This window comes from Hemibagrus wyckioides, linkage group LG01, assembly GCF_019097595.1.
Source record: "Hemibagrus wyckioides isolate EC202008001 linkage group LG01, SWU_Hwy_1.0, whole genome shotgun sequence".
NCBI lineage: Eukaryota > Metazoa > Chordata > Actinopteri > Siluriformes > Bagridae > Hemibagrus > Hemibagrus wyckioides.
This window is the reverse complement of record NC_080710.1, coordinates 10,635,581-10,652,711: the sequence shown is the minus strand read 5'-3', so window position 1 is coordinate 10,652,711 and position 17,131 is coordinate 10,635,581. Positions and strand designations below refer to the sequence as shown.

The following is a 17,131-nucleotide window of genomic DNA, read 5'->3' as shown; positions in this document are numbered from 1 at the left end:
TTATTCTGAAACTATTATTAACTCAATAACTCATTGCTACAGTATCTGTCTTACCATCAGCACTTTCTGCACAAAAAGATAACAAACAACCTTATTAATGTATCTTGCACAAACTGAATATTTCCCTACAGTGTTTTATTCTCTCTCACCCAGAGGCATGCCAATGCCGTAGCCCTTGGTGTCCAGTAGGCCTCCGATCTGTGTGAGATTGCAGTTGAGACTGCGGTGGTACTCATTCATGGTGCTCTCCAGAAGAAAGGCATATTTGGAGTTCAGGACACGGGCGATGCCTTCCTCCGTGCTCTTCACAAACACACTGGGCTGCTTGGAGTACATGTAGTTCCACATGCGCTGGTATGTCTGGTAACGTGAGTTCTGAAATGAAGACAGAGATGAAAAGTAACTGAGACAGACATTTGTCCTTGTCACAGTTCTAGCAACTCTGCACTTTTTGAAACAATTCCGTAGCTGGTTGATACATGATACATGAGAACTTTTTGAACACCTTTTTCTTTTTTTTTTCGTCCTTGTGAAGAGTAAAGGAGAAATGAGGAGTGAAGTTTTTCACACACTGGGCCTGATTTATTCATCTTTTAGTTTTGAGAAAATGTATGCATAGGCCTGTCACCAGATTTGCAAAACTGTTGTTTTCTTCTGATTTTCTTCATACATTGATAAAATTCAATCACTTGTAATGGTATTGGATTTAATAGTCAGTTATTGATTTGGATTGCAGTCTTTTGATTTATTAATATGAACTGGCTTACTGAAGGTTCAGTAAGTTCGTCTGTTTAATTATAGAATTTTATTATACATTTGTAATGCCATCTATATGATTTGAAGCCTATTAATTGAGGCTTGCATTAGTTAGTCTGCTATAAACATGCTTGTGAACAAGCTCAATTTTCATAAATACTGATTTTCATACTCCTGTGAATTAATTCTGGGTAAATTCATTCATATGCAGTTTGATAATTAAGGCCCAGTGGTAAGAATGTAGATTTTCAAAAAGCTATTGGAATCAGTTCGTTTCCAGCTTGTTTATGTCTGTATGTTGGCTGAAGTAGTTACTGAACAGACTTCCACTGTATGAAATAAGATTGAACTGAGCTGTTTGAAAAGAAATAAAAAGTTTCTTTATCTAAATGCCAAGCATCAAATCCCAGCTGAGTTTATAGTTAGGCCAAACCATAGCAGTCATCTGAGTACAAATATAGTTAATACAGAAATTCTGTATCACTATATACAATCAGTGACAACAACACAAACACAAACAGAATGTCAAGGCCTTACAGGAGCAAACAAGACCTGTTACAACACACACCGAGCCAAGAGTGACGCAGACAGTCAAACAAAATACAACACTCCTTCAAACACCAGTATATGCCAACTCAAACAGAAACATGGTCTGACACACGCCTACTATACAGACAGTGAGGAGAGCATGTGCACATGGTTGTTTGTATTACAAAGAGTGAGTGTGTTTAAGAATCATATGGTTCGTACCATGAAGAAGGTCATTGTACTCCCACCATGTATAGTGCCATACTGAATGTTGGTTTGGTCTGCCAGGTCATCAGGTGACTCGATAGGGACCTCCATCCTTTGCACTGTCAGAAATGCAGCCAGATTGGCTGTATACGAGGAGATGATAATCAGAGTAAATGCCCACCTGAGAGATAAAGGGACAGAAAGAGAAAAAAGGGAATATATATCCCATTAGTAAGCAAAAATCATTTCCTTTAATATACCTATTACCTAAGTATATACCTAAGTATATTATTATAATTAGCATTTCTAACAATTTAACCTGACATACACTGAAACTCTGATTGAAAAGAAATGAATTAAATGACCAAGCATCTACACTTGCACACACACACACACACACACTAACCAGACTCCGCTAACACAGCGTGTAGACAGAGCTTTAGGCATGATTTCTGAGCCCTGCTGCATGAATCCTCCTACTGGAAACCACAGACTGTTCCCTAGTGTGTACTGGTTCTCCAGCAGGTCCCGGCGCTCCCGCAAGCACGGGTGAGGGTTATACCACTCATAGGGGCTTAACCTAGGATGCACACAGAGAAACACACCGAGTGTGATCTAGACGTGAATATACCGTCCTTTTTCCTGCTCCCAAGCCATCCATCAGTAAAGACAATGCTTAAAATAGAACTGGAGTCTAGCTGTTTTTTTAATCACTCAGTCTGGCTTCCCCTTTTTACAGGATGACAGCATTTGACTGACAGTGCAAATGACTAGCCACAGACCGTTAATTTTGTGTGATGGATATATTCAGTTAGTTGTGGCCACTTAAACATGCAATAACTGTAAGATGGTCTGTAGGCAGGGTGTCTGAAGCTGTGACTTTGGATCGACTGACTGTGAACTGATAAGGAGTGTTTTATGGTTGTATGTTAAATTCTGCAGCATATCTATAGTTCTAATATATGATATTAGGAATTAGAGATACGATTCTCAGCTCTGAGACATGCCACACAAACAGAGCACTGAGTTACAAAATACAAACAGCTATCTCTGATTATGAGTTGGGGTAGGTGCGTGTAGTTGAGTGTGAGCCAGTGTGGGCATGTCTGTGTGTGTGTGTGTGTGTGTGTGTGTGTGTGTCTGTGTACCTAGCAGCGAGGAAAAGCACACAGCTGACGGCCAGGTAGGCCAACAGCATGAAAAGCCAAACAGCTGGAGAGAAAGGATCTAGGAATGAGAAATAGCCTGGCTTTCGACCCTAAAAAGCAGAAATGGGAAAGATACTTTTTGAAAAATAGTACAAATAAAAAATAAAGAAAAATAATATCCATACAGATACATACATCTGGGCATTGCTCACAAGTAAAGCAGTCATAAGCTTAAATGATACCTACATATGCTTTTTATGAAAAAACTGATATATATATATATATATATATATATATATATATATATATATATATATATATATATATATATATATATATATATAAACCTATATCATAACTTATGTAAACAGTTATAGTTATTCAAACCAGCATCTTGTAAGTTGATGACCTGCCTCACATTTTAGTGTTTTGCAGCTTATTTATCTTTTATCCATAACCTTAACAACCCTCCAAGTGTGCCTGCCTTTAATAACACACTCATTTAGAGTCCCATTAGGAATCTGAACGCATCCAGTTAATAAGTTCCACAAAGATTTAGGATCCCTTATTTAATTACTATCCTGTATCATTCTGTGGCAGCAACAGTTATTAAAGTGCAGTAAATCATTAAAAACTCTAGCTGCCCAAAGCTTTTTGCCTGGTAAATGGTGATAATGATTGTAACATGTGAGCTTGTTGAATGAGGGTCATTGGAAAACGGAACAAAAGTGAGCATCAAAAGCTGCTCTGAACATCCCTGATGCCATGCCATGTATGCTGTATATACAGTGAAGGTTTTGACAGTGACAATCAATATATTTGTATGCTGTCTATTATGCTTAATTAGAGTGTGCTTGCTTTTGATGTTTTACATGCTGATCAATTATGAAACCTCTCAAGTGGAAAAAACTTCTAAGACACTGATGACTAATAAAACACATTGGCAACCGGTATATTAAAACAAAATTACATTACGTGACTTTAACAATAACACACTGAGTCACAAAGCTGTCATAACACTCTAATGGAGGTATCATAATATAGCTTTGTGTCAGCAAAAATGTCACCCACATTATAGCAGACAACTTGCACACAGATCCACTGTGACCCAGATCAGGATAACGGCACATACATACAATTTTTTACAATTATTTTTCTAATAGAACAATTACTATATTAATTAATTGAAGCACTTTCCTTATAAAGCCATAAAAAGTTTACTTTTAAAGTAATGCTACATTAAGTTTATGCTGAAAATCAGAACACGCTTCTTTTATATAGCACTATTTTTTCCAAATACTACATCAACATGCCTGCGTCAGAGGAATATGTCTATTTATGGCTTTGCTTTTTCCCACCAGTAGAGGGAATATTTATCATAGGCCAAGCTGCTACAGAAACAGGCAAGTTAAATCAAGAGGCTCAGAGACTGTGTGTGATTGTGGGCACATAAATCTTTATATAACTTACTATATGAACCCGGTAAAGAATACTGATGCCCAGGGTCATAAAAGGTTTGGAGAAATCGATGACTTTCTCTCTCTCAGAGGTGATGGTGAAAGCAGCTACAGCTAAATCTGCCTTCTGCTCCAGATAAAGAGAAAAAGGAAGTGAAAAGAGGAAAGGTCAGTGGTGTGAAAAGAGGCATTAAAAAATTACGTAAGATAAATACAGAAAATACAGAGTGTACAAAATAGTGTGTGTACGTGGACTTACTCTGTTGATAAGCTCTCCCACCATGCCAGTCCAGGAACCGTTGGGTTCTGGAGCACCGTACAGACCGTCATCTACCAACTTGATTCGATAGGTGAACTTCAGAATGTCTGACAGTTCCTTCAGCATGTCCACACAAAAGCCTTCATACTGATCGTTCCCCTCCAGTTCCTGATAATTTGCTTTCCTCATAACATACGGATTCTCCTGTGTTTACAAACACACACACACACACAGACATACACAGATAGTGAGTTAGATGCAAGACCCTTGTTACAGCACAATACTTCCTAAAATGGCCATCGTGTAGTGCAAATAATGCTTGTGGTGCTATAAGACCTCACCAGTATGGTGGTGATGATGAGGGTCTTGTTAGCCAAAGTTTCAGAGACATTGATGTCCAGACTGGTTGAGTTCATGACCAGGGTGTTATTGGAATACCAAATACCAATCTAACATACAGACAGAGAGGAAGACTCATTACTAACCATTGACTGTATATGGAGAAGAAATCTGAATCTGAAGTGAATGTTACCTGTTTGTGGCCTAATTTATGTTTCTCCAGGATATGCAGGGTGTAGTTGGTTCTCTGGCCTTTGCTGTTAAACTCAACACGGCCTGTTAAACCATCATACTCCACCTGAAAGCACAGAGAAAGTATAGGACTGGAAGATAAAAACCCGAGCGCACTGGTAACTGTAAGATGGCCTGCATTTTTTGCTTTCCAGCTCCAAATACCACCTGTAGCAAGCATTGTGTGTTATTGATTTCTGGTTGTAGGCATGTTGGGAGCTGTGAGAAAACAAAAATGTAGACCATCTGGGCCTCCAGAGAAATGATTTAACCAACACAGGCCTAGAGAAAGAAGAAAAACAAACAGCTATTTATAAACTGTAGACACATTTAATTTTGAGGAACAGTTACTAGTTTGTGTTTCCACTGTACCACAGTGACCGTTATTTAAAATGACTGGAGTTATGCAAGCTACAGTATGAAGTGGCTACTTCGTTTGACCATACAGCAAAAACAATATGAACATGGATCAAATTACCATTGTTCTTCATTGTTTTTTTTTGCTTCGTTACACACAAATTACATCTGCACAAAAGTAGTTTAAAAATTCTACAACTACGGTGGCCCGTAAGTTCAAAACAAACATGACAACAAATATGAACGCACAACAGTACAGAAAGTTTAGGTCCATATTGAACATCAACATTATTTGTGCTTATTTTTATCTAAGGCATTCATATTGTTAATATGTTGCCCATATGGCATGGCAGTATTATGAGTATGCAAATGCTGAAAACCTGCCTAAAGGAAGTCAGTAATTCAGAACAAAAGAATGACTCCTAACATAAGTCACTTCACATTAAAATGAACTTAATAACAGTGCAATTCCCATTGCTTTTAATAGTCATACATGCCCATGCCCATGTCCAATTAGCAACCGGCATGTGATTGTCACGTAATAGAGGCGAAGTAAGAGATTTATTTTTACAGTGCAACAGGAACTGAATAAACTGTGGAATATAAACTAAAGGAGCAAAATATACGCTCGAGGAATACAACTATAGCTGACAGAACCTGGCATCAGCAGATGATGAAAAAAGAAACAGTGAAATACAGAAACATAAATAGGGAGACACTAATGAAACAATACAAATTCAAGTAAGGATGCTTTCTAGTGGTCTGGGGAATTGGGGACTTGTCTATGGTAGCTGTGACAGTGATGGTGAATCTATGAATCTACGGGCTCCATTTTGGATGCATGTTCATGTACTTCTGAAATTGCTGTGACATTTTCTGAATCACTCTTTGTTAATGTGTTTTGCACTTACAGGCCACCAAATATAACCATGTTTTGTGTATAAAATACACACTCACTATTTGATTAGGTTTTTGAAATGAACTCCTCTTCAGCACAAACTAAACTATAACTGGGAACTAAAACTCTAGGAACTAAAAGCTCTTGAGTTTTCAAGTGGAAATAGTCCCTTAAAAATCAAGAGCTGGAAGCATGCCTAATGGAAATCTGCACACACACTGACCATGCGCAGGTAGTTCATGAGGCTGGTCCCATGTTGCCAGATCTGTGGGGAGGAGCAGCTTAAGGGTTTTACTCCGATTTCTTGACTTCTGTTCAGCTCCTGCACGGCGCTCGCCACCACGTGCACAGCATCAAACAGCAAAGCTGAAGACAGCTAGAGAAAGCACATAGAGAGAGCAGTGAAATGTGTATGCATGTGTGTATATCTTGGGGGGGATATCTTGTTATCTCTAGATATACTTTTTTTATTTGACATTAAAAATCTAAAACAGGCAAAACCTTTCCTTTTAGTTACTGAAGTTATAATTAGTGTTAGATGTAGATGTAACTATAGTTTTGTTTAATGTGTGTGTGTGTGTGTGTGTGTGTGTGTCTCACTGCTGGTCCCGGATATGGGTTAAGGTCACAGCCTTCTCTCCAGGACAGGTTGAGGCTCCGGATAAACTCCAGGTAAAATGGATGAGTGGTGTTGAACATAGAGAATCCCACAATGTTGGACTGTTCATCAACCACATCATCCAACCACAGCAAAGGAAAGTCCTATACACGCACACACACACACACACACACACACCACCAGAATTGCAAACATGTCCATTCATTTATGCCTAACCTGACCTAGACCTTTTTTAATTATGAAGAAATGTTTTACTTAACAGTTCTTTTTATTTCTTTTTTCTTTTATATGTCTTCTAATATTTCTGTAACCTAGCATAGTATTAGATAAGAGCTTTCTAACAAATCAAATAAATAAATAAGAACATAGTCAAGGGGTTTAGGTACGAAACCCATTGCAAAAACAAAATTAGGTTGATAAATTGCAGGCAAAAAAAAAAAATAAAAATCTTTCTTACCATGGTGGTGAGAATGTACTTGTAAAATGCTGATGTCATCCCCAACTCAGACGCCTAGCAAAGAAAGGAGACGGAGATTAGGGTTTAGAATTATATACACAGAAAGAGGAAAGTGAAAACGGAGAGAATCGTTTCATCAGCAGGTTGAGTAGTGCATATTCAGTGTACTTAAAATCTTCCACAATACAGATACATTTAAAGTGAACAGAACGGAATTACAGTAGCAGTAAATCAAAAAGGAGAGAAGGAGAGACAGGGAGTGAGAGAGGGAGAGAGAATGAATGATATGAACAAAAGGAAGCCGTCACAAAGCTCCATTTAAATGCATTAGTTTTCACTACTACAGCCACCAGGGGAGAACCCCAATGCATGCAGTGCAACTCAAACCCATATCATTTTGTCAAGTAGGTTAAGTGTGTGTATGTGTGTGTGTGTGTGTGTGTATGTGTTGGGTTGAGTTGGGCTTTATGACAAAAAAAATCTTCACAATAAAGGATGTGGCTATATACAATATACTGTAGGTTCACACTATATATTTATAAATATATAAATATTATATTATATTATATTTATATACAGTATTTATTAGATATTTATTAGATCATTTATTTTTACTATTTTTAAAAGTTAAGAATAAGAAGGAGAGGGAAATGTCATTCAAATGACATCAAATCAGCTGCTTCGTACCAGCTTATAATTAAATTTATTGAAAAATAGAACTAGTCTGGCTCTGATGAGGAAATCTGGCTTTTTTTTATAATAACTTCAGCTCATATTTAAAGACATATAAGGTAGTTTGAGTTAAAGGGTAAGATTAGGCTTCTGTACTGAAACAGCATTAATTCTTTACTTCAATGATGATGTCCTCACAAGGCTAGTAAGACAAACATGATGTGTGTGCAGTGTGTGTGTGCATGTGTGTGTGTGTGTGTACCTTTTTCAGTATCAGGTATGACACAGAAGCATTAGCATCGATGATGATCGTAGCTATTTTATCATCACGGATCTCTTTGAGTAAGGATGTGGGATCGAGGTCATCATCCAACATTCTGACAGACAGCGTTTCCCTGGAGATGAGAAAACGTCGCACCAGCTCCTCCAATCTCAGCAGACCTGTACAGCAGGTGGGGTTAAAGATATCACATGAGGATGTGCGTGCGTGTGTGTGTATTAAATGTAAATAAGCGGCTGTCTTCTCAGGGGAGTGTGTGTACGGAGAGAGAGCCAGTGAACCCGGTGCCAAACTTTAATTAGTTTGAGGGAGGAGAGAAATCAATGCACTCACTTACATGCTCTCATTCTCTCTCTCTCTCTCTCTCTCTCTCTCTCTCTCTCTTTCCCTCCCTCTCTCTCTCTCTCTCTCTCTCTCTAACTCCCCCAGCACTTCTCCACCCCCCGTTCCTGTATCTTCCTCTCTCTCACTCACCCACTCACTGATTCCTGCAGCAACCCTTCCCAGATATATTCTCAGCGGAATTCACTGACTCTGTTTTTCACATATTAGTACTATTCATGCCATCTTTCAACTTCTCTCTCTCTTTTCCTCTCTCTAACATTCCACTCACTTCACAATGAAAACTGAAGGTGATGAACAGCAGAAAGCAACTACATCCTAACAGTCAACAGGCAAGCACGCTGAGATCAAACCCCACTATTTGGTTGGGATCATCATTTCTTTCTCTTCTTCATACCTTTTGCTGAATTATGCATAATAGTTACTGAATAATATGCTTTAAACTGAAAACTGAATAATAAGCCAAAGATGTGCCAAAGACGTGTCTAAGAATAGCACACCTTTCAAACTGCACCTAAAAAATAATAAAGGACAATAAGAATGTCCTCGGTGTATGAATTATGGGTTTGTTAAGTGCTTGCAAGTGCAGCAAGGAAATTTTTTTTTTTTTTCTGAATTACTTGATGCCTTCTTCTGCTTTATCCTTCTACTTCACTTGCTGTTCTAACAAATGCTAGCTTTCTCCCAAAGGTCATTCACCGGAATGCAAAACCATCGTCATCCTCCATCTCTGAAGTCCTAAACAAGTCTGTCTGCAGTTTTTACCGAATAACCTACACAGCGTAACAGGTGTATGTGTCCAAGAGGTGGCCATCTTGTGGTCAGACTCGACGCTGTTAAATCAGATGTATAATGGCTCCCCTCTCATGTGCCCATTTACACTAACACATGCAGACAGACACAGAGATCACATAGAGTGTGCAGAATCAGAGGTGATCGCCAGCGTGTCCAATCAGAGGGCAGAATAATGACTGGGTTATAATGAGAAATAAATGAACATATTCTCATTAATTAACATGTGCATCTCACACACACACACACACACACACACTAAACCAACATATACACACACCACGAAGCGGAAGTGTACAGAAAGGTCCGCTGGCCTGCCTCCCCATCTCCTGCCACCATTTTAAATGATGAGCTTGATGAGTGGCAAGTTGCACCTACTCTGCTGCCATGGCAACCACAGTGCAGCCAACTAGGTCAGAGCCAAGCCGTGTGAATTGACGATCTAACAAAAGCTCACACTTGCTTAACTGTATATACAATGCATTAATGTACAGATTTTCAGGCTGGTACACAATACAGGACAGTATTTAATCATTGTAAAAGGTTTTCAAGCTTCACACATGATATTCTGTTGTGCATGGACATTCCTCTGCTGTGGCTGACCAGCACTCATCTGAATTCATATGTGGTGGACGGATGGATGAAGAGAGGAGGGAACATCTCACAGAGGTCCCCCCATTTATTCACAGGTTGTACATTCACACTGATTAACAGATTTACATGTATACGTATATGTCTGTGTGCATGTATGAATATATATATATTTTATATATATATATATAGATGGTCAGATAGTTAGAATTAATTAACAAACATCTTATTGCAGCACATTAATTATTCAAACCAGAATCCTAACTAGAGTCTGTACTTGCTTTACATAAAAATATTTTTCAGTCGAAAAGCTGAGTGGCCATAGAGTCCCTACGGTGACTCATTTGGAGAGGAACTTTGACATGTGTGAAGCTCCTGGGCAGGTCATACACACTGGTGGAGAGAGCAAAGATCAAAGACTCACACTCGGCCTTGGCACAGACCAGACTGACTGATGGGTAGCTGAAAGAGCGTAGGATGGCGCCCACGGCCAAGCTCAGATCCTCGTTGCTAGGATACAATGTGACGGACGCGAAGCGCAGGTAAGGCAGCCGTGGAGTCTCCTCAGGACCGATCTTCACATGAGGGATCTGAGGAGAAAAAAGAGACAGGGAAAGAAAAGAGGAGAGAGAGGAAGCGTGAGAGATTTTGTTCAGTACTAGTGCGAAATACTGAAAGATTCACCACTATCCATCATGCTGTTATTACTGTACATCCTGTTCTGAAAGCATTAACAATCAAATACCAAATATATGCACTGACTCACCTCTTTCTCCCCACAGATGTGACTGACAGTAGAACCCGAGGCAGGACTGGAGGCGGGGCCAATCACAGCAACCACACCCTTAGGCAGAATCTGGCACACTAAAAGAAAACCAAATCTTTAGGTCTCTTTTTCCTCAGGCCTTTTTCCCAGTCAGTTCACTCCTCTTTTTAAATAAGGCCAATTCATACCGATAGACAGAGCTGCCCAAAACACTTATAGCCATATATTTCACTCTTAACCCCATTTTTCTCAGTATGTTTGGGTGTGGATGGGACTTACTAGTATCTGTGGTCTCATACTGAGAGTCTTTCTGGAGCTCAAAGACTTCTACATCCACACGAGCACGAGCTGGTCCCTCCAGCACGCTGTTGATGTTCTCCCGGGCTAAAGCTAAAGCCAACCGCTCTCCACGGCCACAGGCAGAGCGATCATCCAAAATTGCCGCTGAGCAATGAGAGGTTAAAGCAAAACAGATAGAGAGAGAGAGAGAGAGAGAGAGAGAGAGAAGCACAATTTACTCTGTGCCAGTGACTTTGCCTCTCAAGGGCCAACTCCAAAAGGTCATGGCAGAAAATCCTGTGCTTAATGTGGTGGCAGTAAGAGCGGCCAAGCAAAGGCCAAAGGCAAAGTGTGGATTTGGCCGAACAAAGTGGCTATTTAAAAGACCCCTGCCTGGTGATTCAGATGAACTGAAGGACAACAATGTCGTCCATCCTGTTATGACACAAACTTAAATTTCCAGCTGAAGCATCACTTTACTGCAATGTGTTTTACAATCTCTCCACATGTCAAAGCTGGGTACATGAGTACCTAACTAACATACACCATACTGATGGCTCAGAAAGAAGTTGTCAAATTGTATTCTTCAAATGAGATTACAATTATTCTTCATTACTTTCTCACACAGCTGGCACCCATAAAAGACATCAGCGTCTCCCGCCTCCTGAATCCCAATTTAATCCACACTCATAATATAATCTGCTAGACTGATTTAAAGGATCAAAGGATTGAATTCACTGTAAGCATGAAGGCGGTGCAACTCACCAATCCGCACAGATGATAGGACAGGGGTCTGGCTTAGAGAACAAGGCGGCATGTTAAGCACAGTAACTAGCAGGAAGTGGACGTGAATCGACAGCAGCACTGCTGGCAGTTCCGGCATCTTCTACTGCTCCTCATGGAGACGCCGTCTGCTGCCTAGAGCACCCCCTGCAAAACAGGTAAGAACATTATAAGAAGAAAAACGTACATGCACAAACTCTTTATTCCTCATACAGATGGGCTGACTATAGCACCCCATAGAGGACAAGTATTAGAAGGAGAAGCTTAAAGACACATATAAGCATACATAGACACCATCTGCTGCCTAGGGCATTGTAAAGATATTACACACACACACACACACACAGATAGTTATACTGCCTACAGCTTAGAATACTTCTATACAGATTGCCTTCATTCTCACATCTGCTCACAATCGCACAAGTGTCCCAACAAAAATCTGTCTGAATTTCCCTTAAAGGCAAAAGCACAAATTAAAGCAAATTTACATACAATTTGCATTTAATTTGTGTTCAGAAAGCAGTAGCTGGGCCATACTTACATACAAATGTAAGTGTAGCTTGCAAGTGTAAGTGGTAGAATGCCAACGTATTGCGGATGTGATTGGTCCATTTTTTTTCCTGTTCTTGCTTAGGTGATAGCAAATGATATTGCCCTGATTTTACATGAAACCTTAAATTGACCTTTAAAAGTTATTTCAAACTGGTTTTGAGTACAAAATAATAACAAACAAAACTCAATAAAATCCACGCGAACAACAGATTGAATTATTGGCTATTTAAGGAATTAAGGAAAGATGCCACTGCAGTGCTGTGCTGAGATATGCACACTCAGTTAAAGGGAATAAGAGGAGCTGAGATTTGATTGGATATCAAGTGTGACAACTGTCTCCTAATAATGTTTTCATTGCAAACCATACCACTGATTACAACGACTCTGCTCTTTGCCAGGTTATAAATGACACCTGAACAGCATCTTTGCCCAGGCCCTTACACTCTTTAACAAGGAATCTTCCCACATCCCACTTCTTTAATCTGTCTAATATTTAAATGGACTGATAATTAGCACTTGTATTTAGTAGCCTAATGCAGCATATGTTTATGTAATGCATGCTGACATTCACTGTAAATTATTTTCTATTTATTATATTTGGCCAGGTAGTAACAGTACACACTGTTTCTAGTGTATGTATAATTATATAAAATATGAGTGACCCCTTTAAGAGGTTTCTGTTCTCCTTGCGTGACACTTTTCACGGGTTTTAAGTGGCATGTACACGACGCCATTTTTTACTGTGTAGAGAGAGCTCCATGCACAGTGCTCACAGAAACCAGGATTTACAGTGAAGAAATCATCTTTGTTGATGCAGTGGAATCGTGTGGTGACGAGTGGGCCTAGGGGTTCCTAAACAGATCAGCCACTGCTGTATTCCAGTTGTTGTATTCCATTTATTGTAGTACATTACACTATATTCTGAATAGTGATGAAAATACCACAAATACCATGAACTCCAACCCTATGGCCTTATTATTATGCCTCAAAGTATAAAGTCTTTAACTAGCATCCAGATACCTAATGTATGCAAAACATATTAATAACTGGAATATATTAGTTGTTAAAGCTTTGAACTTTTTACATAAATTTTGGAATTTCTTAGTATTTAGTTTGTCCCCTTTTTTGCTTTAATGACAGTGTGCACTTAATCTAACATGGATGTAATTTTTATGTAAAACTTTACGATCCATTTTAGATCAAATCCATTAAAGTGTCATCTGAACATGTGCTTCAACAGCAGAAAAAATATGGACATAAGGGAAATATGGCATATGAAAATTTGAAATATGACAAAGCAATTAACATGTTCAATAATAAAAATGTGCTTATATTTAAACAGAGATCTAGGAATAAAACAGAATTGCTAATATTAAATATTCAGTATATTTCTAAACCCTGAAACTTCTGAAACCATTTATATCCTAGTGTGGTCTCAGAAATTGATAGTCAATACAAACGTCCACTGGCAGCCTTCAGTAAACCAATCTTGCCCATATGCATTGCAAACAGCACTGAAATTATTATGGAGAACCCTTTTCAAACAAGGGTTAGCAGGTGCGCTAATTAGTGCTTTGTTTTTGTTATTTGCATGGACCAAGGGAGAGGTCTTTCTACGCATGAAAACAACTGTGGCATGGTGAACAATGGAGAGAATTAGACAACCAGCATCCTGGGAATGCAAAAAGATGAGAGACAAACACACAGTGTAAAGCCACTTGACAGGGTCATAAAGATGCTTGGTGAAGTAAATAACAAGATAGTTTATTAGTCGGGCTAAGCTCTCAATGGAATTAGCCCTAAATTACTAGAGTTTTTATAACAACAATATTTTTTGAGCACTAAGCATTCATTATGTAGACAGACGTTTTATTTTCTCGAACATCACCCTGACCATTTTCATTTTTCATTTCATTATTTTATTCAGCTTTATACAGGTACTATAGATATGACTATGATTATGTGTGATGCAAACCAGACTCACCCCTGATTCTAACATGTACGAAAAATAAATTGATTATTTGTTTATCATAGAATAGGCCAACACCAAGCCTCAAGTGACTTATCTGGTTATTTTTGTTTAGGATTATGCACAGCATGCTATCCCTAAAGTATCACGGATATTTACTGTTATGTCATCTCTAGTCATGAGACCAGAGACATACAGTAAAGTTCTACAAGTATTAGATAGCAGTAGGAGTGTCACAAGACATACATGGAAAAAAGGAGACAGTTCTCAATGTAAGTGAAGGAATTGTAAGTGAATTTTGCCATGCTGAAACTCTCAACATGGTTTCCACTCTTTTAGGCACACAAGCAGCCTGGAAATAGTCAATCTGATGCTATCATGGACACACTCACTGAAACTGGACAGCTGAGGACTGGAAAAAAAAAACAGATGATTTTTTTGTCTAATCTTCAACTGTCCATTGAGTCTGTGCCTGTGATAGTGTCAGAGATTTGTTCTTGGCTGACAGCTGACAGGAGTGGAACCTGAACATGGTCTTTTGCTGTTGTAGCTCATCCATCTCAACCTTTGATGTTTTGTGCATGCTGAGATGCTTTTCTGCGCATCACAGTCCTAAAGAGTGATTATATCAGTTACTAGATCCTTTCTAGGAGCTCAAACCAATCATTTTCCTCTGACCCCTATCAACAAGGCATTTCCATCCGTAGAACTTTGCTTTGCTTTTTGTTTAACTCTAAAGATTGATGGAATTACTGCAAATCATGGACTGTTGATATCAGAGATTTTGAACAGGCTTATCAAAACAAATACCAGAAATGAATTCTTTAGTAATTTTGAAGAAAAAAAAAAGAATTCACAACAAGTTACATGGAAAAAGATGTAGATACAAGACTCACAGTACAGAAAGCTGCTCTAATCCACAAATCACAAAATGTACTTGCAGCAGTGTAACTCAACCTGAATTTCATTATATAAGGTGATAATCACTAGGGCCATTACAACAATTCTCAAAAGAAAATCTGTACATATAAAACGTTATGCTTCCTAGTCCACAGATTTAGTAAGAACTCCTTTGGTATTTTACTCTATAATTCAACACCTAAGTGTTTCTGTATATACTATTGTTTATCTGACCCAAACGTCTGGTCCCCAACCACACTAGAACTCATTATACAACAAAAGAAATAGCATTATAATATTGATAGTCAAACAATAAGGATTTACTCTGAGATGCTGAACAAATGTTTTTGTTCATATGACCAGCTGGCATGTGCAATCTGACAATTTGCTTGTGCAGTTAGTGGGAACGTAAAGGGAGATTTACAAAAAAGAACTGTGTAAATGATGTCCAGTGTGCAAATGTCAATTGCGAGGTGCAATGTAGGAGGAGGAAACAACATTTACACTAGGCTTCTGTGTGTGCTACTTGCTCAATATAGCCTTGGCAAGTTCAAATCTCAAGGAGATTCCCAGAAGTGAATCTGGCAGCTTAAACCTGGTGTGAAATCCTCGAAAAACAGATATTCCACATTCTCTGCTATTTAGCCAAATATCAAGCCTTGTGGCTAACCCGCTGCTACCTTGGGTGAGTTCTCCTTCAACATACCATGTGCTGTTCATGGCTGAGTCTGCTAAATTAGCTGAATTCCAAAGCTTGAGTGTTGGGACAGTATTATATCCAGACATTTTTATCTCTTCCTTTTGTTTGGATTTCCCAAATGTCAAGTGGGTTGCCTTGACTTATGACACAAATAACTTAAGACTTGCAGTAAGACTTACGCTTATGTAGTCAGTGTTTGAATTTCCTGGAAGTCAAAGAGGGGCACTAGCTTTATGCTCACTGTCTCAGCACTAACCGTATCAAAGATGCCATGTTTGACTCTGACAACTGGTCCAAACCCTGCAGCTTTCTACTCAAACACTCCCACGTCCAGTGAACTTTCTAGATGAATTATGATTTGGCAGCAGACATGGCTGAAATCAATGATTCACTGAGGTGGGCCCTAGACAGCAATTCTGACAATATTGCAGGGAAAGAAACTGCAGTTCTGCCACAGTCCCTGCCTTTTTATGACTTGAGGTCTTATCAACATCGGACCCCAAAAAATTGGTACTCTGTCCCAAGAAATTTGTTCCCTTTTGCACAGTGGTCCTAAAAAATAGCTAGACTCCAGACTTAAAAACATAAACTCAAAAACTTTTTTAAAAGTAATACAATGGATTTTTTTTTCAGTTGTTTATTTGTGAGGGATAAACTTGTTCCTGAAGACCCTTCTCTTTTATGTGTTAAGCGCAAAAAGTATTTCAACCACACAGTCAGACAGTTCAAGTCATACAGGCACAGGATTAGTTTATGTGATTTGATATTCCATTTCAAAGTCCCACACTTCAGCTTCTACCAAACACCAGAGCTGTTTTCAAGATATATGGAAGCAGTGTTGTCTCCTCTGATGGCCAGTGGCAACAGCATACTGCTGTACTTAAACATCTTGGCTTATCCCCTATCAAGGAGCAGGTCATCTGGGACATATGCACAATTTTCACCTATATTATGGTGCTTGGTCACATGGTAAACGCAGACCACACAGTTAATTGCCAAATTGACTAAAGTCAGTGACAATGCTAGCCTCCCTACAGCACAAACTGTGGCAGATCTGTGCAGTATTAGTGTCTACTGGGGATGTTAGGACTGATGATAGCAACCGACGCAGTGATAGTCCTAGGTCAATCTGGAGCTACAGGCATTTCATAAGTGGGTTATTGTCTTGTGCTTGGAACCCAAATGCCACGGACAGTGCAAGAAGTGCAAGAGGTCTTGGCAAGTATTGGCTTGCTGGAGACCCAGGGCA

General features: G+C 39.0%; 1 protein-coding gene across 1 annotated transcript in view; it reads right to left on the bottom strand.

The window, feature by feature from the left end:
* grik5 (glutamate receptor, ionotropic, kainate 5) overlaps nt 1-17,131 on the bottom strand; it is a 70,766-nt gene that overhangs the window by 5,169 nt on the left and 48,466 nt on the right. The window contains exons 3-18 of the mRNA XM_058396142.1: nt 11,744-11,908; nt 10,979-11,143; nt 10,700-10,797; nt 10,358-10,523; nt 8,191-8,369; nt 7,257-7,310; nt 6,781-6,942; nt 6,404-6,556; nt 4,888-4,992; nt 4,697-4,804; nt 4,356-4,559; nt 4,110-4,223; nt 2,640-2,749; nt 1,898-2,071; nt 1,507-1,672; nt 150-375 (exon numbers count right to left, since the gene is read on the bottom strand). Of these exons, the coding sequence (XP_058252125.1) occupies nt 150-375; nt 1,507-1,672; nt 1,898-2,071; nt 2,640-2,749; nt 4,110-4,223; nt 4,356-4,559; nt 4,697-4,804; nt 4,888-4,992; nt 6,404-6,556; nt 6,781-6,942; nt 7,257-7,310; nt 8,191-8,369; nt 10,358-10,523; nt 10,700-10,797; nt 10,979-11,143; nt 11,744-11,861 (2,302 nt within the window). The 5' untranslated portion in view covers nt 11,862-11,908. The remainder of the gene's footprint in view (nt 1-149; nt 376-1,506; nt 1,673-1,897; nt 2,072-2,639; nt 2,750-4,109; nt 4,224-4,355; nt 4,560-4,696; nt 4,805-4,887; nt 4,993-6,403; nt 6,557-6,780; nt 6,943-7,256; nt 7,311-8,190; nt 8,370-10,357; nt 10,524-10,699; nt 10,798-10,978; nt 11,144-11,743; nt 11,909-17,131) is intronic.